Source organism: Dama dama, chromosome 18 (assembly GCF_033118175.1).
Source record: "Dama dama isolate Ldn47 chromosome 18, ASM3311817v1, whole genome shotgun sequence".
NCBI lineage: Eukaryota > Metazoa > Chordata > Mammalia > Artiodactyla > Cervidae > Dama > Dama dama.
In genome coordinates, this window is record NC_083698.1 from 88260940 (window position 1) to 88288746 (window position 27807).

At 43.5% G+C, this 27807-nt stretch overlaps 1 protein-coding gene and 1 long non-coding RNA gene across 2 annotated transcripts; one reads left to right on the forward strand and one right to left on the reverse strand.

The window, feature by feature from the left end:
• Positions 1–4444: 4444 nt before the first annotated feature.
• On the forward strand, positions 4445–20606 carry GARIN1B (golgi associated RAB2 interactor 1B). The gene is made up of 7 exons (XM_061165739.1): positions 4445–4690; positions 5896–6080; positions 7612–7864; positions 12293–12414; positions 15463–15500; positions 18740–18910; positions 19842–20606. Exons 1-7 carry the CDS (start codon positions 4445–4447, stop codon positions 19853–19855), a joined length of 1029 nt encoding a protein of 342 aa, XP_061021722.1. The 3' UTR covers positions 19856–20606.
• On the reverse strand, positions 11871–27794 carry LOC133072460 (uncharacterized). Its single transcript, XR_009696740.1, has 3 exons — positions 27566–27794; positions 23845–24011; positions 11871–16126 (listed from the first exon to the last, which is right to left on the reverse strand). It is a non-coding gene; the product is annotated as an uncharacterized LOC133072460 (long non-coding RNA).
• Positions 27795–27807: the final 13 nt, after the last annotated feature.

The following is a 27807-nucleotide window of genomic DNA, read 5'->3' on the forward strand; positions in this document are numbered from 1 at the left end:
AACATGATGGCAGGAGCTGAAGCAGTCACCTTGGAATTCAGAGATGGAAGTCACCTGTTGAGAATGGCAGAGATACTCTACCGGCTGTAGGCTACATCCCTTTGGACTACTATGTAAGAGAGAATCAAAATTCTACTCAGTTTAAGTCACTGTATTTTGGGGTCTTCTAACTACCTGTTTTATGCTCTAAGCTTCATGTTACTACCATTACCCAGGAACCTGTCCTTCTTACTTATACTTATTTGTGTTTTCTTAGTTCAAGTTTTATGATTTCTGTCTTCTTTTCAAAAATTTAAACTGTTAGCTAGTAGTTCATCTAATTTTTTTTTTTCAAAGAATCAGCTTATGGTTTCCCTTATTCTAGTGTGCTTAGAAGTTTTAAGATTATTTTTGCTACCTTTACACTTGAATTAATTTCTAGCCATTTATGGAATTGTTGAGTCACATCCTTTCCTCCTCAACATTCTTTCTACATTGTTCCATTGTCCTATGCCACCTAAAACTGCTGAAAAGAAGTCCTAGGTCAGTCTCATTTTATTCTTCTTGGTAGACAGTCTGCTGCTTCTGCTGGGATGTTTATAGTAGGAAGATTTTGTTATGCCTAAGATTTAGGAACTTCACAAGAGCTATTCTGATTTCAATGGTTTCTTTACTCAATTTGGTGGACTATAGGAAATTCTGTTCATTTGCCAAGCTGAGTCTTTTTGTTTCAGAAATGGCTTTTCTTTTATGCTTGTGACTACCTTTTCAATTTCATTTGTTCCCTCTTCATCAGGACTCTAGCTGTATGTTGGATCAATATAAACATCTCACAGTTATCACTTTCTTTCTAATCATTTCATCTCTTTGTACTTCTTTTTTGTGTCTGTGTGATATTCTCACACCTGTTATCCATGGCACTGACTCACTTTTCTGTTATAGCAACTCTACTTCTTGTGGTTTCTAATGTGGCTTTCAGATATTTAGTGTGTTTTTCTTCTATTTCTTTCCTTACCTTTCCAAGTCTTCTTTTCATCTAATTTTGGTATCTCTGAAATTTTGTTCCATAGGGTCTCATATTGTATTCAGTTAGAGTGATACTTTTCAAAGAATTTATTCTATTTTCTGATATCATTTTTCTTCTGATGTGTATTCTTTATATGTATTTTTCTACTGACATTCTTTGGGAGAGGAGAATAGTATCTCACGTAGATCCCATGGTAGCTCTTTACTAAGAAATAGTGACTAAAAAAAAATTAAAAAAAAAAAAGAAACAGTGACTAGTACTTTAATCCATCTGCCCTTGAGATATAACTTCTATTTCATAGGAAATACAGTAGCTAGCTAACACAAGGGAAAACCAGAGAAATACAGAAGGGGGACATTCTGTAGGACAACTGACTCAATTGCTTCCACCAGTAAGTGTTCTAAAAAAGGGGCTGGATGAGATTAAGCTTAACAGGTATTATGGTCCTTGACTGGATACTGATATGGATAAACCAGCTAAGAATAACTGGAAAAAATTTTAAATGGTCTGGAAATTAAATGAGATGAGATAAAATAACTAAAACACAAAGGTAGAAAGTGTTGCCTAAACAAAACAGGTGTAAAAATGTTATAAAACCATTTTTATAGTATGATCTCATTTTAGTACACACATAGGTAGCTGTTACAGTGAGTGATGTTCTCTGGGTGGTAGGAATATGCTATTTGTTTTTAAGCTTGTCTGTATTTTCTAATATTCTACAAGTACGTATACTTTTTATGTAATACAGTTTTTTTTTAATAGGGACACATATTTAAAATTGGAGAAGGGAATGGCTACTCACTCCAGTATTCTTACCTGGAGAATTCCATGGATAGAGGAGCCTGGCAGGCTATAGTCCATGAGGTCACAAAGAGTCTAACACAACTAAACAACTAACGCTTTACTTTTATATTTAAAATATTTACCATGAAGATAATAAAGCTTAAGCTTCAAGATCCCTTCTCATGTGCCCTTCCAAGGTCTAGGAGGCCATCCCTCTAGCAATTTTGTACTATACTTCTGTGGGATTTTAAAATTTCATTTTTGATTTCTCTAGCACTTTTAAATTGTGATAAAAGACACATAATGAAAAGTTCACTCTTTTAACCATTTTTAGGTTTACAGTTCAGTGGTAGTACATACATTCACATTGTTGTACAAATATCATCACCACTCATCTCCAAGGCTTGGTCATCTTTCCAAACTCAAACTCTGTACCCATTAAACAATAACTCTTGACTCACCCCTCTTTCCAGTCTTTTTATTTTTAAGAGTCTCCAAAACTGTATAAGCTTTAAACTCCACAAAACCTGGGCCTAGCCTCAACTGACAACCAGATATCCTAGTCATTCTTGAGAAAGCTTTTGAAATGATACCTAACCCTTACAAGGTGACTTTAACCTCAAACCAAAGGACAATCAACACACTCAAGGAAACTCTCACCAAAGTGCTCATCAGTAAATGTGCAAAAGTCAATAATTGTCACAACATCAACAACAGTGTATACACATAAAAATAAAACCAGTGAATGTTACTAGAATATATATTAAACAACTTTTCCCAAAAGTTACTTGTTTGTCATTCTTAAGGTCCAATTTTATTGTAAAGTTAAGCCTATTTTCTCCATTACTTAGAATTATTGGTAAATAATATCATAACTTCCTGTAAAATTAGTCCAGAGGAGTATATAGGCATTTTATATAGTTCTATCAGCTAGTTTTAAGCCTGACTTAAAATCAAAGAAACCTTTATTTCTTTCATACTTAGAAGAACTTCAAGGTAAGAATCCAGCACTAGTATAATTTTATGATCCTCAAGGAACTGGAGCCCTTTTATCTTGCTATGCTACCATCCTTAGCATGCCAATTCATGGCCCAGTAGGGTTGCTCAAGCTCCAGCCATCAAGTCTATATTCTAGTCTGAAGGGAAAAATAAGGAGTGAAAAAGAGCATGCCCCCTTTCCATGATGATTCCTCACAGAAATTTCATCCAACTCTTGAACTTGCATCATTTTTGCCCTATAGCCTTGCTAGCTGAGAGAGAGGCCAGGAAACACAATCTTTATTCCACAAACCTGTGCCAACTAAAAACCAGACACTCTATTACTAGAGACCCAGTGGTCAAATATATCCAAACCATACATCTAAGCTTTACTGCAGCATGGAAGCTTTAGCTGTGAAAAGCATCAGTGTATTAATTATCATCACTTTTTACAGTGTGTTGTTTCCAGGGAAATGGAAACCACAGGATGTGGTCTCTGACTCCATCCTTAGAGAATGTTACCATAGAAGACATTTCCCCAGATGGTAAACAAAGGAAAACAAGGAACGTGAGGGTAGAAGTTGTGCCCACGAGAGAGCTATCTATAGAGCCGGAGCATAATAGAAACAACCAGAGAGGGGGGTGATGGAATCAGCAAAGGAAAGCCTCGTGACCTTTCAGCCTTCTCCCTGACTTGATAATGAAATACAGAAATAAACCTCCCTGCTAGTACTTTGCATATTTTGGTTGTCATATTGCTTTTCTAAATTGATTGCATTTGACCTTGATGGGGGAATTCACCTTGGTGCTTAATAGAGTCTGGAATTTTGTTCAAACTAGAATAGGATTTCTCCCTGAAATAGTGGTAGTGGTCAGTAGGAGTGGTGCTCAGTCTGCTGGGTTCTTTGCCTCTCATCCAGCTGCCCCAAGATCTGGGCTCTTTTTTCCTCTGGCTCAGGGATGAGGCAGACTCACTCTCTGAGAAGAAGCAGGCCGTGCTGATCTAGCAGAGCAGCTCATTGAGATTCTGTTCCTCTCAGCTGGCACCCCCACCCACCCAGCCTCTGGATAAGAAACCACTTATTCCTACTGTTCTTCAGTTTGACTTCCTTAGGGAAATTAGCCCTGCAGAAGTAGCCAGCCAGTGGTAGCAAAGTATAGAGCAGGCACCTACAGTCCTGCAGCTTCTCCCAGAACCAGCAGAGGCTACTGCAGATAGACCAGGGCACATGGGGCCCACACGGTACAGAGCTCAAGAAAGCTGTTTTAAATCAACCACCACCCTTAAAAGTCTTTGGGGGTAGGTCACATTTGGAGTAAGGGAGGCTTGAAAGGCAGGGAGGGGACTTTCCTCTTAACAGCGGAAGGAGCTTCCTAACAGCCTTCCTTCTCTGCTTTGTGCCTGGGTCAGCAAGTTCTAGGGGACCTGTGTCCTCAGGCCCCGAGGGGGGCTGGGGCCTGTCAGGGCACTCAGCAAGCTGTGAAAGCACTCTGGAGGAAAAGGGAGGCTCCTCTACATTTCCCTTTCCCACAGGCCTGCCCTGGTTTTTCATGATGTCATCCATTCATCATTGTGAGCTGATTGGCGGCCCCAGGCCTTGGCTGGCTGCCCAAGGCCAGGAGGGAAGAAAGAGGACCCAGGACAAACGTGCAGCAGGCCCCTGAGTATGTGCGGAAATGTCATCAGTTCCACATAGAAAGACTTGGAACAAATCGAAGAAGACAGCAAAAGTCACAAGATCCTATCCAACCTTCCCTTCCCTGAATGCCTGGGAAGAATTCAGGGGCCTCTTTCCTGTGGATGGGGAACCAAATCCTGGAGTGGGCCTGGGTGTGGAGGAGGGACTGCTCTGCCAGATGGTTCATTCTCCAGAATTCAACCTGTTTCCTGAATCAGTGGTGTTTGAAAGCAACTTTGTCCAGGTACTCTTGGGCCGCTCCGAACGGCACTCCTTGATTCCTCTAAATCTCTTCCCACAATGTGACGGAGAGTCTGTCCCCGGAACTGGAGTGGAGTGACAACTGAGGCAAAGAGAGGAACCGAAGGCAAGGCTACCCACACCTGACCCTGACGTTGCAGAGCCCCAGATAGGCTTTCTCCTGCAGTCACTCTGGGGAGAGAGGTCAAGGGTTCTCTGCTCTGAATGGACGGTTTGATCACTGAATCCCTTAGGTTACTTTAGCCTCCAGGCTGTCAGTTCAAAGCAGATGAACAAAAGAGGCAGTCAAATGAGATGCTATTTAGGGGTTTGGAACAGAAATGCTGATGGGTGAAAGAATAGAAGTCGGGCACCCAGAGTGATCTAGGCTCAGAGTCTGGTTACTTTTTTCTCGTCAGAAGATGTCATGGTGCAGGTGACCTGCACACCAGTTTTCTCTGTTGTAAAGGAGGTGGGACTGACCTGGCTGTTCCATGAAACATGGGGAGCAAAGGCCCCAGTACAGGAGCGCTTGGTGCATTTTGTTTCCTTGCCTGGGCTCTCCTTAGGCCAGACGGGACCCAGAGTAAGCAGCACTTGGGGGTTACAGGGGCCTGACAGTGAAAAAAAAAAAAGATGCAGGAGATAATAGGGCCCCTCAAGAAAGTGCCAAAGGACAGGTTTTTAAAATAAAAGCCAGGAAATAGTCTGGGGAGGATTCATGGAAGTGTGACACATGTCATGGAACTCTTGTGGGCAATTGCTAATATTGGGTTGGTCAAAAAGTTCATTCAATTTTTCCACATCAGCCTAAAAAACCCAAACGAACCTTTTGGTCAACGCACAATAGGCAAAGTAAATACTGTTACAGTTGTTTAACCAACATAGGTTTAACTGTGGTTCCAAACAAGTGATGACTTTGCCCCCACCAGTGGTGGAGCCAAGTCTGAAGCCATTGGCCATGTCTGAATGAAGCATTTTGGACTGTCACAATTTGGGGGTGGGGTTGGGGTGGTCACTGCTATCCGCATCTATTGGGCAGAGGCCATGGATGCTGCTAAACACCTTACAGCACACAGGCGAGCCCGCTCCCCCCAAAGAATCATCCAGCCCCAAATGTGAACAGTGCCGAATTTGAGAAGCTGTCATGTGAAACATGCTGCTGCTCCTGCCAAACGCTCAGACTGTGCCTGGGGGACTGCTTTGCAGGTCAGAAAAGGCAGGAACTGGAGAGACATCTACAAAGCCGCCAACACCATGGCCCTGGGGGTGACCTCCTCCGTGCCCTGCCTGCCTCTTCCCAACATCCTCCTCATGGCCAGTGTCAAATGGCACTACGGGCAGAACCAGACATGGAACAAACCATCCACAGCCCCCAAGATCAACCTGAAGAGGTGAGCATCCTGAAGTGGGGCAAAGGGGGAGGCGCGTAACATGGACAGGAAGGAGGGCCAGTCTACATCCCCACTTCCCTTCTTGTTGCATTCACTGCACTGAATTCCTAGGAAGTCTCTCTATTTGGGGGCAAGGGATAAGGAAGCCAAGGGGTCTAGGAGATGAAGCATTGGTTGGGAGATGCAGGTTCTAAACCTTATGCAACTGACTAGACTCAAAACAATTTTTGAGTCCCAAGTTACTTGATGCATTTCAGTATTCCTACCGGCAAAGTGAATTGAATGAAGTCTTACTTGGATCTGTAATATTATGCTTGTCCAGGATGCAATGGCCCTTTTATTTATTTATTTTTTCAGATTTCCAACTTTTTATTTTGTATGGGGGTATAGCCGATTAACAATGTTGTGGTAGTTTCAGGTGAAGAGCAAAGTGACTCAGCCATACATATACTTATATCCATTCTCCCTCTATATCCTCCTCCCATCCAGGCTGGCACATAACACTGAGTATAGTTCTATGTGCTATACACTTGCTGGTTATCCATTTTGAATACAGCAGTGTGCAATGGCCCTTTTAGATGCTTGAGCCTCTTCAGGTAATTTGCAGGGTATCTCAAGAATCTCTAGATATTCCCAGAAGCCCAAGTTAAACTTTCATTGCTCCATGTTGCTTCAATAATAAACCTCTCCATTAACTTCTAAGCAGCCCCTACAGCAAGTGCATCTCAGTTCAGCTGACTAATCCCAGATCCAAAGCAAGCTCCCTGAACTTTAGTTCCTTTGGGAAGAGTAATTGAGGCCTTAAGGTCAATGAATGGGACAAGCTGGACAGTGGGGCCCAGCTCCCGTTGTTCTATCAAGAAGAAAATTAAAAATCCCTATGATCCCAGCTATCTTACTCCCAGGCTGCCCCTCTCAAGCAGGATTCAGGGAACACCAGCATGAGAATCGTGGCAGGATAGGTGGAGGTTAAAATGCAGATTCCAGGGCCCCACCCCAGACCTACTGAATCTGAATCTTTGGGGGTATCTTCAGGTGTCTGCATTTTAACCAAGCTCCCCAGGTGAATCTGATCTCCCTAAAGTTTGAGAACCACTGTGCTAATTATTCACTCTCCTGCTGCTGCTGCTGCTACTGCTAAGTCGCTTCAGTCGTGTCTGACTCTGTGCGACCCCACAGACGGCAGCCCACCAGGCCCCACCATCCCTGGGATTCTCCAGGCAAGAACACTGGAGTGGGGTTGCCATTTCCTTCTCCTATGCATGAAAGTGAAAAGTGAAAGTGAAGTCACTCAGTCATGTCCGACTCTTAGTGACCCCATGGACTGCAGCCTACCAGGCTCCTCTGTCCATGGGATTTTCCAGGCAAGAGTACTGGAGTGGGTTGCCATTGCCTTCTCCGATTCACTCTCCTACCCACCCACAAAGCCTTGGTCCTAAAGGAGACAGTCTTCATTTTAATGAAGACAGGGTTGGACCATGTGCGTTGTCAATGTGGGGTTGTCAATGTGTGTCTTCCCTTGAGCTTTCAGGATTCTCCCATTGAAGTTTGTGGAGCTTCAGGTCTCTGACCGCCTTCAACGTGTCTTGCGGTTGAGGACAGTCACAGAGAAGATATACTATCTAAAACTCCACCCTGACCATCCTGAGACTGTCTTCCACTTCTGGATCCGGCTCATTCAAATTCTGCAGAAGGGCCTGTCCATCACCACCAAAGACCCCAGGATTCTTGTCACTCACTGCTTGGTACCCAAGAGTAGGTGCAGTCCCTCAGGAGACTCACAGGTAAGTGGACACTATGGCCTCTTCCAGCCAAGGCCAGAGCTGAGCTGTAGAGCTTTGGTAAGCTGATATGGGCGCACCCTGGGAAGGCGATCCCTGCCTTAGGCCTTTTCTAATCACTTTATTGATTAAAATTCACCCAAGTGTACAGTTCAGCAATTTCAATAAATGTATAGAGTTCTGCAACCATCACCATAATACCTATCACCCTAAAAAATTCCCTCATGCCCATTTGCAGTCATTGTGTTCCTACTTTCTGCCCTAGGCAACCACTGATCTGTCTTCAAACTCTACTCATATTTCTGAAACATTTCATATACATGGAATCCTATAATATATAGTGTCTGGCTTCTTTCACTTAGCATAAGGTTTTTCAAGTTCATATCATAGCATGAGGCCAACTCTATGTTAGAGTCACAGATTATCAGTAATTTCTTCCTTTTATTGCTGAATAGTATTCCACTGCATGGATATACCACATTTTGTCTAGTCACCAGTTGGTGGACATTTGGATCATTTTTGTGCATGCATGCTCAGTCCTGTCCAACTTTTTGAGACTCCATGGACTGCATCCCACCAGGCTCCTCTGTCCATGGAATTTTCCAGGCAAGAATACTGGAGTGGGTTGCTCTTTCCTCTAGGGGATCTTCCTGGCCCAGGGATTGAATCTGCATCTCCTGTATCAGCAGGAGGATTCTTTACTGCTGCACCTGGGAAACCTTTGGATTATTTCCAGTTTGGGCCTATTATGAATAATGCTGCTGTGAACATTTGTGTACAAGTTTTTGTATAGATGTATGTTAGGGTTGGAGAAGGCAATGGCACCCCACTCCAGTACTCTTGCCTGGAAAATCCCATGGACGGAGGAGCCTGGTAGGCTGCAGTCCATGGGGTCACTAAGAGTCGGACACGACTGAGCGACTTCGCTTTCACTTTGCACTTTCATGCATTGGAGAAGGAAATGGCAACCCACTCCAGTGTTCTTGCCTGGAGAATCCCAGGGACGGGGGAGCTTGGTGGGTTGCTGTCCATGGGGTCGCACAGAGTCGGACACGACTGAAGTGACTTAGCAGCAGCAGCATGTTAGGGTATGTTTTCATTTGTTGTGGTTGGATTCCAACAATTTGGAATTGCTGAGTCATATGTTAAGTTTATGTTTAAACAGGCAAACCTTTTTCCAAAATGACTGTACCATTTACATTCCCACCAGGAATGTGGGAGGGTTTCACTTTCTCCACATCTTCACCAACAATGGTATTATCTTAATTAAAGCCATTCTAGGGGATATGTTGTGTTTTTAATTAGGATTTCCTGTCAAGGAACTTTTCATAGACTTGTTAACCATTTACATATCTTCTTGGTGAAATTTCTATTCAAATCTTTTGCTTATTTAAAAAATTTTTTTTTCTCATTGAGTTGTAAGAGCTCTTTGCATATTCTGGATACAAGTCCTTTATCAGAATATGACTTGTAAATATTTTTTCCCAGTCTGTGAGTTGTCTTTTCATTTTCTTAATGATGTTTTCTAAGGAGCAAAACTGCTTCATTTTGATGAAGAGCAGTTTATCAATTTTTTCTTTAATAGATCTGACTTTTGGTGGTGTATCTAAAAATTTTGTTCAACCCAAAGTCACAAAGGTGTTATCCTATATTTTCTTCAAGAAGTTGTATAGACTTCATTTAAAAAAAAATTTTTTTTTTTTTTTTTGGCCACATCACGTGGCATGTGGGATCTTAGCTCCCCAGCCAAGGATTGAATCTGAGCCCCTGCCATTTGAAACATGGAGTCTTAACCACTGGACCACCAGGGAAGTCCCTAGACTTAGCTCTTACATGTAGGTCTTTGATCCCTTTTGAGTTAATATTTTTGTATGATGTGAGGTAAGGGTACATTTTTAAGTAATTTTTTTTTTTTTTGGCATGTGGATGTTATAACTGTTCTAGTACCATTTGTTAAAAGACTATCCTTCCCATATTGAATTGTTTTGTCATTGGACCATAAACATAAGGATTTATTTCTGGCTTCTCAGTTCTGTTCCATTGATCTGTTTGCCTATTCTTGTGCCAATACCACAATGTCTTGATAAATGAAGCTTTATAGTAAATTTTTTGAAACTTCTGAATTTTAATTTTTGAAATTGGGTGCTGTAAACCTTCCAATTTTGCTCTTTTTCAAATTGTTTTGGAATAGCCAATTCCAGATCCTTTGCATTTCCATGTAAATTTTAGGATCAACTTGCCAATTTCTGTAAAACAAACAAACAAACAAACCTGCTGGAATTTTGATAAGGACATGTCGAATTTATACATCAATTTTGGGAAAACTGCCATCTTGACAATATTGAGTCTTTCAGTACATATGCATACAAAGTCTTTCCATTTATATCAATCTAATTTAATTTCCCTTAACAATGTTTGCAGCTTTCAGTTTATAAGTTCCGCACTTCTTTTGTTCAATATATTCCTAAGTAATTGATTGTTGATATTACTGTGAATGGAACTGTGTTGTCTTAATTTTGTATCACTTATTGAAAGTATATAGAAATACAGTCAACTTTTGTGTATTGTTTATTAGCTGTAGTAGTTTTCATGGATTCCTTAGGATTTTCTACATATATGCATACATTCTTGTTATCTGCAAATAAATATAGCTTAATTTCATTTCTCATTTGGATCCATTTATTTGTTTATTGCTTACTGAATTAGTTAGAACCTTCAGTACAATGTTTAAAAGTAACAAAAGCAGACATCCTTGCCTCATTCCAGGTATTAGGGTGAAAATATCCAGTCTTTCATTAAGTATGATATTAACTCTGGGATTTTTGTAGATGCCCTTTATAAGATAGAGGAAATTCCTTTCTATTCCTTGTTTATTAAGAGTTTTTATCATGAATGGTGTTAGATTTTGCCAAATGCTTTTTCTCTGTCTACTAAGATGATCATATTGTTCTTTATTCTATTAATATAGTATATTATTGTTTAGTTGCTAAGTTGTGTCCAACTCTTTGCAACCCCATGGACTGTAGCCTGCCAGACTCCTTTGTCCACATCCATAGGATTTCCCAGGCAAGAATACTGGAATGGGTTGCCATTTTCTTCTCCAGGGAATCTTCCCCACCCAGGGATGGAACCCAGGTCTTCTACACTGGCAGGCAGATTCTTTACCATTGAGCCAACAGGGAAGCCCATATATTATATTACTTTGATTTTTAGATGTTAAACCAGCCTTGTGTTCCTGCAATAAATTCTGTTACCTTACGATGTATATGATCCTTTCTATATAGTTTGATTTGGTTTGCTAGCATTTTGTTAAAAGAGTTTTGCACCTACATTCATTAGAGATATTGGTCTGTAGTGTTCTTGTGAGAGGCTGGCTTTGGTATCAGAGTAATACTTGCCTTATTGAGTAATTTAAAAAGTGTTCCCTCCTCCTCTGTTTCTGAGTTTTTGAAGAATTGATGTTACTACTTCTTTAAATATTTGATAGAAATCAGGGAAGCCACCTGGGCCTTTTTGCCTCAGGCCTTAGAGTCTAACTCTGAAGCCTGACGTGAGCTACAACATAAGCTCCACAATGGCTGAGATTTTCATCTGTTTTTTTCACTGAAATTCCCCAGTGCCTGGCAAATAGTTGATATTCAGTAAATATTAATATTAAATGAACATGAGCAGCATGCACAACTAGGGGGCATCCCAGGTGGTGCAGTGGTAAAGAATCTGCCTGCCAATGTGGGAGCTGCAAGAGATATGGGTTTGATCCCTGGGTCAGGAAGATCCCCTGAAGGAGGAAATGGCAACTCGCTCCAGTATTCTTGCCGGGAAAGTTCTATGGACGGAGGAGCCTGGTGGGCTACAGTTCATGGGGTCTCAAAGAGTCTAACATGACTGAGCATGTGCACACACACACACACACACACACCCGCACAACTAGAACATCTGAGGGGTATCACAGGCAACAAGCAAAAAAGGCAATTTTACTGTAGCATAAAAAGCATCTCAGCACAGGATATTTCTTAGAGAAATGAATTTTAAAAACATTAAATTTCTACAATAGACATTTAACCCCCTCTATGTAAATATAAAACCAAGTATGGTAAGTTTTATTAAAGTTTATATTAACAGACTGTTCAATAACATAGTAAGGTATGTTAAGAATAGCTTAGGTACACTAAATTATGTTTAAAGTTTTCAATAACAGTATTATTCTTAAAAAAAACAATATTATTCTTAGGACATCAAAGGAAATTTATAACAATAGAGATCAAAACGAACAGATGCAGCCTCAGAATTGCCTCTCTCAGCTGCTGGCATGGCTCTGTCTGATGGAACACTTTAGGTTCTAACACTTCACGGTCTAGACCATGATATTAGGAAAATGCAGAGATGCTAAGACCTTAACAACCTGGCCTTGTTTTTCTTTCCTCCATCTAGTTAGTACAGAAGAAACCCCAAGCTTCCCAGCCCAGCGAGAGCCTCATGCAGCTGATGGCCAAAGGGGAGAGTGAGGCCCTCTGTCAGATCTTTGCGGACTTGCATCAGCACAACCTGTTCAGGTACATGACTCAAATCCAGCCAGCTTGATGTCCCCAGGTGGTCTGTCCCAGAGACCCAGAAACCAAGTAATCTGGTTAAGGGGCACAAGGAAGTACATGAAATACTGCCCTTCCATATCCAATCCAGTCTGTATTCTTGACTCAGGGAAACCTTTTCCTGGTCTCTTTGCCTGATTGTCCTTCTCCACAAGCACTGTGGGCTTGACTTCAGAGGAGGATATTCATAAAAAATGAAAAGTAACTTCTTTAATATTAAGAATAAATTAGTAACACAGTGGAAAAGTAAAACCTAATTTCTAATCTAGTTCCTAGATTTCCTACTGAGAAATAATCAAGACATTGTTTAAAACATCCTCTATCACTGAGTTCCTTTACCTACATACTTGGCCTCTGCTTGGACTTTATGGAGCTTCTGTGGTCACTTTTTAAGTGTTTTCTGGAAAGCTCCCTCATGTAGGCCTGTCTGCTCCATGTCTGAGGAAATGTCATTGTAGGTACAGATGACTTAGGGTTGACTCTTAGGACTGGCTGGTATTAGAGAGACAAAAGTAGAGAGCACTTAGACATCAGGGTACCATGGCCAGAGAGCGAAGATCCAGTGGGAACCAGGGTCCTAGTGAACTTGACATGTGGTTTCAAAGAATAGGGAGAACAGAAATAAATTAGTAAATGTCACCAGAAGAGAAAAACACCAGAGAAGGAGATTTTGTCATAACAGGGACCAGCAACTCAGAGACAGAATTTAAAAAAAAAAAAAAAGAAAGTTTTTTTGTGTGTATGAGGGCCAGTAATAAGCTGAAAATCAGGAGAGCTCAGAGGAGGCAAAGTTTCATAGTGGGTAAGTACTCACATAGCTTTGGACCCAAGTCACCGCTCTGACTATGAGCCCTTGGGCACATTGCTTAACTCTTCTGGGCCTCAGTTTTCAGATCTGTAAAGTGGAAATTATGATAATGCCAAGCTCATCCAGATAGTGTCAGTATAAAATGAACCATATGCATCAAGTGCTTGGCTGGTCCTCAGCAAATTTAGAGGCAGATAAGTTAACTCTCAATAAATATTAACTTGTATTCTAACTTGGGCTGAAAGTAGAAAAGTGATAACACAAGAAAAAGACTCATTAGTTGCCCACTGTTGAAGAATTTTTTATACTGGGGTTGTCACTTGGTATATCACACAGAGATCTGTAATGAAGAAGTTCCAGGGTGTAAGATATCACATTCTGAACAGGAGAGCTCTGGACTTAATACAGCATTTTTTTTTTTTTTTTTTGACCACGCCACTCAGCTTTCGAGCTCTTAGCTCACTGACCAAGGGTGGAACTCCCGACTCCAGGCAGTGGAAGTGCAGAGTTCTAACCATTGAACCATCAGGGAATTCCCAGAACAAGATATTCTGAAGCAATTTTTAGATTGTCTCAAAATGTTAACTCACAGATTTTATTACTCTTAGGACAGCCTCTGTTTATACCTCATTAGCCACACCTATATTTAGTCAAAGCTATGGTTTTTCCAGTAGTCATGTATGGATGTGAGAGTTGGACCAGAAAGAAAGCTAAGCACCAAAGAATTGATACTTTCAAATTGTGGTACTGGAGAAGACTCTTGAGAGTCCTTTGGACTGCAAGATCAAACCAGTCAATTCTAAAGGAAATCAACCCTCAATATTCATTGGAAGAACTGCTGCTGAAGCTGAAGCTCCAATACTTTGGTCACCTTATGTGATGAATCGACTCATTGGAAAAGACCCTGATGCTGGGAAAGATCGAAGGCAGGAGGAGAAGGGGTGGCAGAGGATGAGATGGTTAGATAGCATGACCGACTCAATGAACATGAATTTGAACAAAGTCCAGGAGATAGTGGAAAGCAGAGGAGCCTGGTGTGCTGCAGTCTACGGAATTGCAAAGAGTGGGACACGACTTAGACACTGAATAACGATAGTCACATCCGGTTGCAAAGGAGGCCGGGAAATGAAGCCTCCACTCGGCATAGCCATGGGCCCAACACAAAATTAGACGCTCTGCCTTAGCAGGAGAAGGGAAGAAGGGATGCTGGGGGGCTACTGGTACTGGCACAGAGAGATTTTAACATCTCTGAAAGGTCAGAGAAGTTGAAGACCTGAAGGAAAAACTCACAGAAGTCAGATAAAGGATGGGGAAAGCTGTGCAGGCTAAGGGAACAAATGGGTATAAGACTGAGGCTTCGCCCTGAGTAAGAAGCTTACTGAGTCAGTGTAAAGAAAGGGACAGAATATCAGTGGGGAACTGGGGATGTTGGTAGGAGGACATATGTAGAAGTGGGCAGGGCCCAAGCCAGGCAGGGCCTGGGAAGCCACGCGAATGGATTTAAGCTTTAACTGTAATGGGAACCTTAGCAGCATTTTAAACAGGGAAGTGATGTGATCCCATTTACATTTTTAAAAGGTCAAGCTGGCTGCTGCTGTGACAAAGATTTGAAGAGAGGGAGGCTAGGTGTGGAGGGACCAGCCCGGGAGCCATGGCAACCGAGTCCAGGCTGTCATATGCAAGACGGATCAGAGGGATGCGAGAAACAGGGAACATTTAATTTTTGCTTCCCTATCTCAAACAATTACTTTGTACAGACGTTTAGTTTCTTTTCTTTCATTTCCCAGCATGAAGCCCTGGAGTGATGATTTTTGTCCTCATTTAGGCAGGTTCTGGTCTGGCTGCAGTTTTAGCACATCAACAACAATATGCAACTTACAGCAAATAAAATAAATGGCTGAGATGCCAAACAGATGGAGTCACGCCCACTCCACCTCAGCAAAATCAGCATCAAGGGTTCTGCTCCCCAAACCCCTACCCCATCCTACCTCCCCCTTCTTTAGTTTTCCTTCTGGTGCTTTAATATGGGTCACATCCACCCAATATAGCCACAGCTGTCCTTTTTCATATTTATATCTGCCTCTAAAGCTTTTGTTGCATCAGGAAAAATATAACGAGAAACAAGATTTAAAACAAGAGTCTCATGCTCTATTCTTTTCCTTCTGACCTTCATTTCCTTGATCCTGAAATGACTGGAGTTCCAGGAGCAGCAAAAAGACAGAGAACAAAAAGGACAGCTCAGGTAAGGGAGGGCACAGGGTACCTGCATCTTGGAGAATTTTTCTGCTCTGCAGACATAGGAATAAAATTCCCTCCAGTCCCCCACCCCAACTTCCCTGAGCTGTCAGAATCACCATTATCCTCCTGTACCTTGGTTCTAGTTCTTCTGGCATCTGTGGTCACCATAGTCTATTTGGCACCACATCACCCCAGTTTCTTTCTTTGAAATATTCTTTACATTCTTGAGTTCATTTCCAAGCCCACAGAACCTACTCTAATCCACTTTATCATCTCTTGCCTGGGCCACTGCAGCAGTCTCCTGTTAGTTCATTCATTCATTCAAAAACACATGTTGAGCACTTGGTAAGTGTCAAACACTGTTGAAGGCTTTGGAGTCACAGTGAAGAAAAACACAGTACCCCATTCAGGCGTTTATAGTCTTTGGAGTCAAATGGGTAAGTTCCCAAATCACATAACCTCTCCTTCCAGGCAACATTCAAAGCTCAAGACTGGGGTGCTCCTGTCTTGAGGGCACAAAGGCAGAGCTCCCTCACTCCTTCCAGGAAGCTGTCCCGGAAGACCTGGGGTCTGTGCTGAGTCACAGAGGATGAGTACAAGTGGGCTGGCGAGGCAGATGAGGCAGGGATCCTAGAAAGAGACACAGAGTCTGTGTGAGACAGCGTGACACATTCTGGAAACAGCAGCCAGTTCCCTATGTATTCTCAGGTTCCAGTTTACCTCAAATCCACTCATTTTGGCATGGCTGATCCTGCATGAACTTTCCATCATACCCATCTCACCTGATTACTCTCTCCTCCTTAATAGGGAGCTCTTTGCCTCCTTTTCTCCAGCTCAAATCTTCTGCTTTGGTCAAACCTCAGCTATCCTTCACCATGACTTATTTATCCTTCTCTGCTCCCTTCTTCCTGACGCCATTCTAAATCCTGCCTAATCATACAACTGGGGATTCCCCGGTGACTCAGCATTAGGAATCTGCAATGCAGGAGACACGGGTTCAATCCCTGGGTCAGGAAGGTCCCCTAGAGAAAGAAATGGCAACCCACTCCAGTATTCTTGCCTGGAGAATTCCATGGACAGAAGAGCCTGAAGGGCTACAGTCCATGGGGTCGCAAAGAGTCAGACACAACTTAGAGACTAAATGACGACACTCACAACACCTTCCTGTCCAGGCACATCTTGCCTTGCTCATAACCTCTCTTTTATAACATAAGTTCCCTAATTGTTTCATAGGTTTAAGTCTTATTTCTTCAACCAATACTAAACTTTTTTTGTGTGCCTCTGAATTCCTACAGTGGGAAGCACAGGTCTGAGAATGCAATAGGAGCTCAATAAATATTCATGTACCACCTCCCTAAGAAATCATTCCTCCAAATCAGCTCATAAGGCGGCCAGAATATCATGTTATATTTAGAAATTTGGAGGAGTATGTAGATCCTAGAGGAGCTGTGCCAACTTTTATCCAAACCAGGGACTCAAACTCAAACATCTGCAGGTGTTATAAAGGAGTAAAGAGTCCATGTGTCATATATATAAGAAATGGCTAATTTTTCTCCCATCCCTGTTATTCATAAAACAACAGCTGGGCTGACACAGTTTAGCACTGAAGAGACAGTAGCGAGTGATGGGGACTGTGGCAATGAAAAAGTGAATGTTTCAAAGTTTCATTAATGGTTGCCATGCTGCAACACAGGCCTGGCATTGCCAGATAATCTGATTTTTCAAGAAAAAAACAAAAATCTGAATTTTTGTATCACATACACCCCCACCCCCCACTTCATAAAAATCTAAAGTGTGAAAGTGATAGTTGTTCAGTCGTGTCTGATTCTTTGTGAACCCATGGACTGTAGCCCTCCAGGCTCCTCGGTTCTTGGAATTCTCCAGGCAAGACTACTCCAGTGGGTTCCTACCATTCCCTTTTCCAGGGGATCTTCCCAACCCAGAGACTGAACTCGAGTCTCCCGCATCACAGGCCAATCCTTTACCATCTGAGCCACCAGGGAAGCCCAACAAAGTACCGTATAGGCCAAAACTTGGTGGGCAAACAAAAGGTACCTGCAGACCAAAGTGAGCCTGGAGGCTGCCAGTTCTCAGCCCCTGTTCTCTATGGTAAGCAGAGGTGACTGCTGGCCCACATTTTCCGCAAGTCCAGGATTGCTTTCTCATATTATGTGACTGCTAATAACAGTGGTGAGTCATTAATGTTTTTACACATACATTCAAATACACATACATGTACATACACTCAAAACATATCCCATGAGATTAGTGTTGAAGAAGGCAGAGCTAGAGAATATTTCAAACTTATTTTAGGACTTGAGAAAACAGCTAGAATTTCAGAGTCACAGGACATCTGTGTCATGGGAACTGTTGCTCCCGAGATGTCCCTAGGCTGATTGCAATTAATGATCCTGGGATTTCCTTGGGACCCTGTTCTTTCCTTGGACCTGAAGAAACCCCTCTTTTCTCTTTGGGCCAAGTAGCGTACACTTTCAGTTTGGAAGGATGCTCACACCCCAGACTCTTAAAACTTTTGGATGATGAGAGGGAGAGAGAGAGGGAGCTACATTTGGAAAAGCCAGCGTCCCCAAGTCTACCTGTGTTGTTGAACATGTCACTTCCCCATTTGTGGGTGATGTGATCTATATGGTCCTTCCCAAACTTTAATGTGCAAATGCCCCCCTAGGGATCTTGTTAACATGCAGATTCTGATTCAGAGCATCCAGGCAGACCTGAGACTGCATTTCTCACATGCTCTGGGTGATGCCAAAGCTGCTGGGCTGTGAGCCACTCTTAAGTAGGCTCTGGCTTCAGGCCATCTGGGTTCAAGGGCACTGCCTGTTCAGCTAGCTGAATCTCCTGGGGACATTCACTCGGTTAACCTCTCCAAGCCATGTTGGTTGCCTCGCTTGATGGGTACTGCCTGTTGACATGATGTAATGGTAAAAACACAGGCTTTGTGTTGCCCGGCTATCTGGCTTGGGATTCTGGCCTTGCCTCCTCACGATGTGACCATGGGTAAGTGACTTCACCTTGCTGGGCCCCAAAATCCTCACACATCAAATGGGGACTATGGCAGCACTGACCTCTCGGAGGTTGTTGTGAGGGTTAAAAGAGCATTAATGCATGTAATTGTTTGGAACAGTGCCTGGCCAATAATAAGCACCTTACAAATGTTGGCTGGAACCTGTGAGTGTGCTCTGTGAATTAAAGTACAAACAACTGCATTCCTTTCTGACCTAGGAAAAAAAACCTCTCTGAATGAAGACTCCATCCCTTGCACCCGTGACCTCAGTTGGAGGGATTCGTTCACCTATGGGGAGTGGGAAAGAGAGAACCCCTCTGGACCGCAGTCCCTCTCACTCCTCAGCACTCTGGCAGCCTCCACTGGGCCCCAGCTGGCCCCACTCATAGGTATGGTGACGGCATTCATCCACTGCCTTCCTGGGACAGGCCTGGGTTCAGGTTCTAGGGTCTTGGGAATTATTCCAGGAGGCTGTGGTTTGGGAGTGGGGGACTAGCCACAGCTACCTCAACCCTCTTTGTTCTTGCCCTGTTCTTCTCTACCTCCAACTGGGCTGAGTGAAAGCCTGGGTGGCACCTCCAGAGCTACCAGAGGCCCCTGGGCATTCCTGCAAGTGGCTCAAAAGAGACAGATACTGGCAGGACACGGATGTCACTAGAGCTGCCTCCTTCGTGCTGTGCAGGAAGCACGACGGGCTGCCTCTGCAGAGGGAGGAGCTCCTTTTCCTTCTCTGGCCTCCACGGGAGTCCCAACCTTCTGCTGTGTAGAGTGGGAAGGAGGAAGTCCATGAGGAGTCAAAGTGAAAGTCGCTCTGTCACCTCTGACTCTTTATGACGCCACTGGGCTCCTCTGTCCATGGGATTCTCCAGGCAAGAATACTGGAGTGGGTAGCTGATCCCTTCTCCAGGGGATCTTCTTGAGCCAGGGATCGAACCCGAGTCTCCTTCATGGCAGGCAGATTCTTTACCATCTGAGGCACCAGGGAAGCCCGGGAGGGATGAGGTGTGGGGATCAAATTTCTCTGAGGCCCAGCCTTTATCTTTCCATGCACCAAGGCTCATCTGTCCATCCATGTATTCATTTAACACTCATTAAGTATTTCCTGTGTGCCTCTGTTTGACCAGAGAGAGATCCTTAAAGAAGGTACAGTGGTTTATGTTTTCTAGAGTAAAATATAATCAATAAGCCACTAACTCTTGTAAGTTACCTATTATCAATAGTTGACAATTTAAAAAACTAACAGAAGTATCTAGGTACCTATAGAAGAGCTCATAAGGCAAGCTATATCTTATTGAAAGTTTTTCTCTCCTATATTCACAGGAAATTCTATTTGAGCCACCCTTTCACAGTAGAGAGAATCATACGACCTTTGCCAACACCACTCTGCAGCATTCAGCTTTCTGTGGGATACTGTCCTTATGGGGGGGAGGAGAAAAGCTGCACCTAAGGAAAAACTAGAATCATCTCACGCTGACAGCATAGCCTTTCCCTGGAGAATCGCTTGGGAGCATGGCTCCTAGACAAGAAGCATTATTCCAGCATTATTCTGGTCCGTAACTCTGCATCCTCACCACCACACATCACCACACCTCACCTCCCTTCCAGCACAAGAACATATGCTCGCAGAAGGACCAGGATCGAGAGAGAGAGCGAGAGAAGGAAGGAAAAAGAACCAGAACCAGAAAAGAAGTGGAAGAGAACAAAACGGGGCTGAAGAGGAAGGTGGAGGGCAGAAATCAGGGAAGAGGGGAGATGCAGAAAAGTGGTAACAGAAGGAAACAGAAAAGAGGACAAGAGAAGCACACTAGAGATGCATCGCCAAGCTTCTATTTATCTAATTTAAAACGTCAAAATAAGGCCATATACCAAAAGAGACATGTGTTTTCCTCTCTGCTCAGACTCCTCTGGACAAGGATACGGGGACAGAAATGAATTCTAGCCAAAGGCCTCTCCTTAAATGTTCCTTTTTGCCAATTTTTCTCCTTAGTCCTTCTGTTTTGATTCAAGCCTTAGACCTTCTTCCTTAGTGCATTTCCTGACTTGGACCTGCTAGCCTGGCCCTGCTGTTCCAAATGGTGGTTTGGGTCTGAGGCTACACAAGTTTCCTGCGGGAGGTTGTAAGACAAGGTGCGTGTGGTAGGGGGAGTTTCTCTTTCTGAGTTTCAGAAATAAGGCTTTCTATTGTCTCAGCCCTACAAACACTGGCTCAATTTCTTTTGCATACCATACCCCCTTGAAATAGAGTATCTTGTTAGTACTTATTAGATATTCAAAGAGAGGAGACACAGGCTCAAGCTACAGGTAAATCAGAGGTTCCAGGCTCAAAGTATAGGTAAAATCAAGGGTTCACAAATTATAGATGAAGACAGTCACTAAGGTGGGTCTGCTAGAGAGACCATGGACTGGTCTCTATTTAAAATGCACAATATTGCACATTCAATAAAAGCCAGATAATGAGTATTTCAGAAAAGGTACCCAACCTTCCAGTTGGAAAGCTTTTCTGGACATCTTGCTTTAATTTAGGCTATCCTAGGGGAGGGTATTTTTCTTCACTGAAGTGGTTTTCAGACTGAAATGGTTGGAGGGCTAAAAAGTAAGTTCCTCAATCATCATTGCTCTTGCCAAGGATGAGTTATGTCCTAATTCTTGGTGATTTCAGTATCCACATAGATGATCCTTCCCATACCCTAGTCGCTCTCTGACCCCCCTCCCCAATTTACCCTAGAGTTTGCCATTAACAACTGCACCCCACCCCATCATTTTTATTCTTCAACTATATACCATCTCCTATCTTTCCCTGAGTCTGATAATCCTTCGACCCCACCAATCCTGCAATTTCTTGCTCCTTCTGGGTTTTTATTATCCCTTCCTGTCCTCACATCTTCATTCCCTCCCCCTCCAGCCTAGATTCCATGATCCATCCTGAATATCATCACTCTCTTGCAAGTACCCTCAGCGCCTTTGTACCTCTCCCACTTTATTAACTGACCAGATCGAACTCTCCACCAACCGCACCATGACACTAAACTTTTTTTTGGTTGCACTAGGTCTTAGTTGTGGTAGCTGGGATCTTGGATCTTAGTTGAGGCATGCAGGATCTTTAGTTTTCAGCATTCAGACTCTTAGTTGCAGGATCTAGTTCCCTGACAAGGGGTCGAACCCAGGGCCCCTGCATTAGGATCACGGAGTCTTAGCCATTGGACCACTAGGGAGGTCCCCACACCACTAAACTTGCCTGGAGAAAAACCACATGACATACTATCCAGTTTCACCTCAACATTATCTCAGTTCTCAAGAGGGTCCTTAATATTGCCTGGAGCTCATACTATGTTCCCCTCATCTGCTCTCTCTGCTGAATGGCTATTCCACATCTTCTCCTTCTTTGGGTGGAAGGCTCCCCCAGTGCCTCCTGACGACCCAGCTTCCTATTTCACTGGGAACATAGTAGCAATTGAAAGAGAACTCCAAGTTCTCATGACCACCCCTACCACTCACCTAGAACCAGACCAGTAGATCTAGATTCTCTCCTTGTTAATATAAAAGAACCGCCTAGCTCTAAGGAAAGTCCAAATCTTCCTCTTTTGTACTGGGTCCCTTCCCACCTCACCTACTCAAGGCCATTGCTCCAGCAACTCTCCCTTCTCCCTTCATCATCAATTTGATTCTCTCTCTTAGAGGCTTCCCATCACTAACAAACACGCTGGTATTTTTCCTTAATATAACTGCTATTTCTTCCATTTAAAAATATGAAAAAAATAAAACAAAACAAAACCTCTCTTGGGCTCTCTGCCCACTCTGTTCCCCTTTAATAAACTCCCTAAAAGGGTTTCCAATGTCTTGCTTCCCATTTTCTCTTGAACACTTCCACTAAACACCAAACCTGATCTTCACATTGCTAATGCCAATGGTCAATGAGTCCTCACCCCTCTGTTAGCATGTAACATATGTGATTTCTCCTGGAAACACTTCCTTCACTTGGCTTCTAGAACATTATTCTCTCCTCTTTCACTGGCTTTTCTTCTCAGTTTCCTTTGCTAATTCATTCTCATCAACACCCCTCCACCACCACCATCACCACCATCTCCAAACACTAGAAATTTCCAGGACTGAGTCTTGGGTCTCTTCTAATCAAACCTCATGGTTCATACCACACATAAACCAGTTACTCCTAAATGTATCTCTCTAGTCCAGAACACTGATCACCAACTGCCTACTCGACAACTCCATTTGAATTTCTAATAGGCATCTCAACATGTCCAAAAAAAAAATCTCTCAATACTGACTTGCTCTTTTCTATCCTTGACTTCTATCCAAGACTTGCTCCCCACAAGGTCTTTTCTATCCTTGACTTCTATCCAAGACTTGCTCCCCACAAGGTCTTTTCTATCCTTGTACATGGAAGCTCCATATTTCTACTTACTCAAACCTTGGAATCATCCTTGACTCCTCTTTCTCTCCATCTCATTTCCAACCCATCAGGAAACACCTTTAAATTGCTTTCAAAATATACACACAATCTGACACTTCTCAGAATTTCTACTGTTATCACCCTGGACCAAGCCATCATCATCTGTATTGTTGTAAAAGTCACCTAAATGAGTGGCTTGTTTCTAATCTTACCCTTTTCAATTTCATGTGACCCCCTTTTTTTAAAGGTTCGCTTGATTTTTTTTTTTCTTCTATTGATGGTAACCTACTTTTCCATGACTCAGATGGTAAAGAATCCGCCTGAAATACAAGAGACCCTGGTTCGATCCCTGGATCAGGGAGATCCCCTGGAGAAGGGAATGGCTAACCATTCCACTATTCTTGCCTGGAGAACCCCATGGACAGAGAAGCCTGGAAGGCTACAGTCCATGGGATCACAAAGATTTGAACACGACTGGGTGACTAATGCTACTATTTCTACAGAACGTTATTTTATTTTTTAAAAACGTATCTATTTGGCTGAACCAGGTCTTTGTTGCAGCACACAGGATCTTTAATCTTTAGTTGCAGCATGCGGGATCTAGTTCCCTGACCAGGGATGGAACCTGGGCCCCCTGCATTGGGAACATGGAGTCTGAGCCACTGGGCCACCACAGAAGTCCCTAATGTGACCCTTTTAAGATCTTAGGCATGTCACTTTTCTGCTTAAAACCTTCAAATGACTTCCCATCTGCAGTAAGGTAATGCTACTTCTGTAAGAAATAAGCCCCAATATATCAACGGCATAAAATAATCAACAGAACTTCATTTCTCACAGAAAAAGTTCAAGAAGGGTGTCCTGTTCAGGGAGTAGCTCTTTAACAGGACCCTGGGCTCCTTCCATCTTGTGACTTACCACCTGTGCTACTCGGCTCCCAAGGTTGCCATAGAAAGAGCAAGAGCTTGGAGAATGGCTTGTGGCAGGTTTGCATGGCCAGTACTGGAAGTAGTGGACGTCATCTGGCCCGAGCTCTGTCACATTGCCATATCCCGGGAGGGGGGATGCTGGGAAATGTGGTACAGCTGTGTCACAGGATGAAGAGAAAACAGTTCGGTAAACAGCCAGTCTTTTCCACATTACTTCAATCATAGTAGCAGCTAAAGACTTTAAAATGGTCTAAAGCCCTCCATGGTGTCCCTCTCATCTTCACCCCCATCCTTGCTATGACCTCCCTGACCTCATATCCTCTACTCTCCTAAATTACTTTACCCAGCCACACTGACTTCCTGCTGTTGCTCAAACACTCCAAGCAGGCTTCAGCAGCTCAGGACCTTTGCTCTCACTGTTGCCTTTTCCTGGGATGTTCTTCACCAAATTCAGATGTTCACTCATACTCATGTGTCATCCTCTTCACGAGCCTTCTCTGGCTACCCCCTCTTGAAGACTGCAAACCACTCCTGATGGTCCTAACGTTTCCTTTTTCCTTTCCTGTCTTATTTTTTGAAAAATAATTTATTTGGCTGCATTGGGCCTTAGTTGCACCATGAGGGAGCTTCCATTGTGGCCCACAGACTCTCGAATTGTGGTGTGCAGGCTCTGGAGCAACTGAGGCTCAGTAGTTTCAGCAACAGGCTTTAGTTACTCCTCAGCATGTAGGATCTTAGCTCCCTGACCAGGGATCGAACCCACATCCCCTGTATTGCAAGATGGATTCTTAACCACTGAGCCACTAGGGAAGTCTCCTTTCCAGCCTTATTTTATTCTAAGGCATCTATCACCACCTCTCATTCTATATATTTTGCTTTTTTATATGGTTTATAGGCCACATTCCAGAATATAGACACCATGAGAGAGTTTGGGGCTCCCCTGCTGACTTAGATGGTAAAGAATCTGCCTGCAATGCAGCAGACCTGGGTTTGATCCCTGGGTCAGGGAAGATGCCCTGGAGAAGGGAATGGCTACCCACTCCAGTATTCTTGCCTGGAGAATTCCATAGAGAGAGTTTTGTCCATTCACTGCTGTACCTCCAGTGCCTAGAACAGTGTCTTGCATACAGGAAATAATACATTTGCAGAGTGAATGTTCAGTAGCACCATATGAGAACAGCTAGGATGTTTGAAGAACATTATCAGCCTTCTGAGGTTGACATTATTCTATTTGCCATAAACAGTCCTTTGGTGCTTCCCCCCCAGTTAGATGGACCTTGGGTATGGCTATGGTGATATTTCTTAACGTGTGTCAGCCCTCCTGTCCTTTTCCTCTTCTACCTGCTTTCTAACTCGAGGGCTCCCCGGAGGCTTAATCTGCTTTTCTCTCCTCAGAAACCTCATGTGTTCTCATGGCTCCACCAGCTGCTGCCTGGCCAATGACCTTAAGCATCTCCTCCAGCCTACTGGTTCATTCGTTTTAGCTGTTCTCCTATTACCTTAGATTCATCTTGTCTTTAATTCAACTCTGTTCCCCTATCATCCATGTACCTAGCTCATTCTCCCAGTTTCCTACAATTAAAACTTTAAATTTTCAAGTGCTCCTTTTTCATTTCTTTCTTCCAAGCAGTCACCAAGTCCAAGAAATTCTTATTCCCACTTTTTAAAATTCTTTTGTATACAAGTGTTCATTTGCATTTCTCTTGCTCTGCCTAGGCCAAACCCTCATTCACAGGGAACCTCAGGGTTAAAGAGTGCCCCATCTCTGGCAGAGTCCCACTACCTTATCCAGCCTCTTCTAGGACACTTCCAAGATGGTGGCATTTCCACTAGGCAGCTGTTCCTTGAGGGCAGGGGCCATGTCCTATTCTTTGTGGGTTTACCAGCACCTAGTACAGTGCCTGACTTCAAGGAGGCATTTTCAAAATAATTTTTAAAGTGGCTCCTGATGCAGCCTATTCCATAGTTAACCTGTATGGAGATGCATCTCCCTGAGAGAACACTTTCAACCTCATTCCACTTGCCACAAAGGCACAAGTTTAGAAACCTTCAGAGGAAGACCCACAATTCCCACTGCCTTCAGCTCAGGCTCCTCAGAACTCAGGCTCTCCCCTCCCCATCCCCTCTTTTAATCTCCCTCCTCCCCAACCTGACCCAAGAATTTACCTCCTACTCGGTCCCCCACATGCCCTTTTCCGGTTATTCCTTTTGCTAAATCGTGCTCAGGAATTTTTTAGTCCAGCCTGAGTCACACCTTCTTCAGAAGCCCTCTCTGGCTGTTACCAAGGGTTATGGCCACGCCTTCCCAAAGCATTGGTCAACCTCTCACCTTGATGTTTAAAGTAAACTAAGTTGCTTTGTATTTAACTTTCTCATGAGCACACTACTTGTCTCAACTGGATTTTAAACTATAGAGGCTATATGTGCTAAGAACACAGTAGGTTTATATTCCATTGACATTGCAAAGGTAGTAGCCCTTAGAGAAGCAAGTGAAAGTCGCTTAGTCATGTCTGACTTTTTGAGAGACCCATGGACTGTACAGTCCATGGAATTCTCTAGGCCAGAATACTGGAGTGGGTAGCCTATCACTTCTCCAAGGGAACTTCCAAACCCAGGGATCGAACCCAGGTTTCCCGCATTACAGGCAGATTCTTTACCAGCTGAACCACAAGGGAAGCCCAAGAATACTGGAGTGCATAGACTATCACTTCTCCAGGGGATCTTCCCAACCCAGGAATCGAACTGGGCTCTCCAGCATTGCAGGTGGATTCTTTACCAACTGAGCTATCCTTATTTAATTCTAATTTCATGACTTGAAAATGAATAAGTTCATGGTTTCCTGTGTTCTTCTTCAATTGGGGACATCATATGGGTTCCACCCATTCAGTTCACTCAACATTATTAAGCATTTACTTTGATCTGGGCAGTAAGCTGAAAGCTTCAGGTACAAAGATGAATAAAGGCAGATCTCTCTGATGGAGCTTAGTCTGGAGGACAAACGGATAAACAGCGTTTTATAGCAAAATTTGTTCTTACCCGGTGGCTCTAGTGGTAAAGAACCCACCTGCCAATGCAGGAGGTGTAAGAGAGGAGGGTTCCATCTCTGGGTCAGGAAGATACCCTGGAGGAGGAAATGGCAGCCCACTCCAGTATTCTTGCCTGGGAAATCCCATGGATAGAGGAGCTTGGCAGGCTATACTCCATGGGGTTGCAAAGAGTCCAACATGACTGAGCATGCATGAACATACATACCAAAGATACAAACTGTTTTAAGGTAAATAAAGGAGGAATTGCTATGCCTAGCAAGGTCAGGAAAGGCTTCCAGAGCTAACATCAAACTGGGATTTCTGTGAACTGGGGACTTGTATTGTCATTCACAAGGCAGAGGATTTGGAAAACGAGCTCACTGTCGGTTCATGATGAAAGACTGTAGAGATATGAAGGGCTTCCCTGATGGTTCAGACAGTAAAGGATCTGCCTACAATGCCCTGGGCTCGATCCCAGGGTTGGGAAGATTCCCTGGAGGAGGGCATGGTAACCCAGTCCAGTATCTTGCTTGGAGAATCCCCATGGACAGAGGAGCCTGACAGGCTACAGTCCATGGGGTCGCAAACAGTCGGACAGGACTGAGCGACTAAGCACAGGACAGAGAGATATGAAAGGGCGGGTAGTTGGAAACATCTAGATGATGGTAGTCACAGGGTACGTACCCATCTAGGCGGCAGAGCTGAAGGGAAAGAAGTGGGCCTACCCACTTGGCGACTGATTCAATTAATTCGGCCCTGGTTTCTTGTGGGCATGAAGATAACTAGGATAATTTAAGAAGCCCTGCGGAGGCCGAGTCATGCTCTGCGAACCGGTACGTAGCGGCCAGACAGCCGCGCCCACACGTCAACCTGAGCAAGGGGTTACAACCCGCCAACTGCACCCGGCCCAGGACAGGAGTTGGGCG

Bases quoted from the DNA above. Each gene is read 5' to 3' on its own strand.
- GARIN1B (XM_061165739.1), top strand. From the start codon at position 4,445: ATGTCATCAGTTCCACATAGAAAGACTTGGAACAAATCGAAGAAGACA. The intron at 6,081-7,611 runs GTGAGCATCCTG...TTGAGCTTTCAG, and splicing joins CCCAAGATCAACCTGAAGAG to GATTCTCCCATTGAAGTTTG. The intron at 12,415-15,462 runs GTACATGACTCA...CTGGAGTTCCAG, and splicing joins CATCAGCACAACCTGTTCAG to GAGCAGCAAAAAGACAGAGA.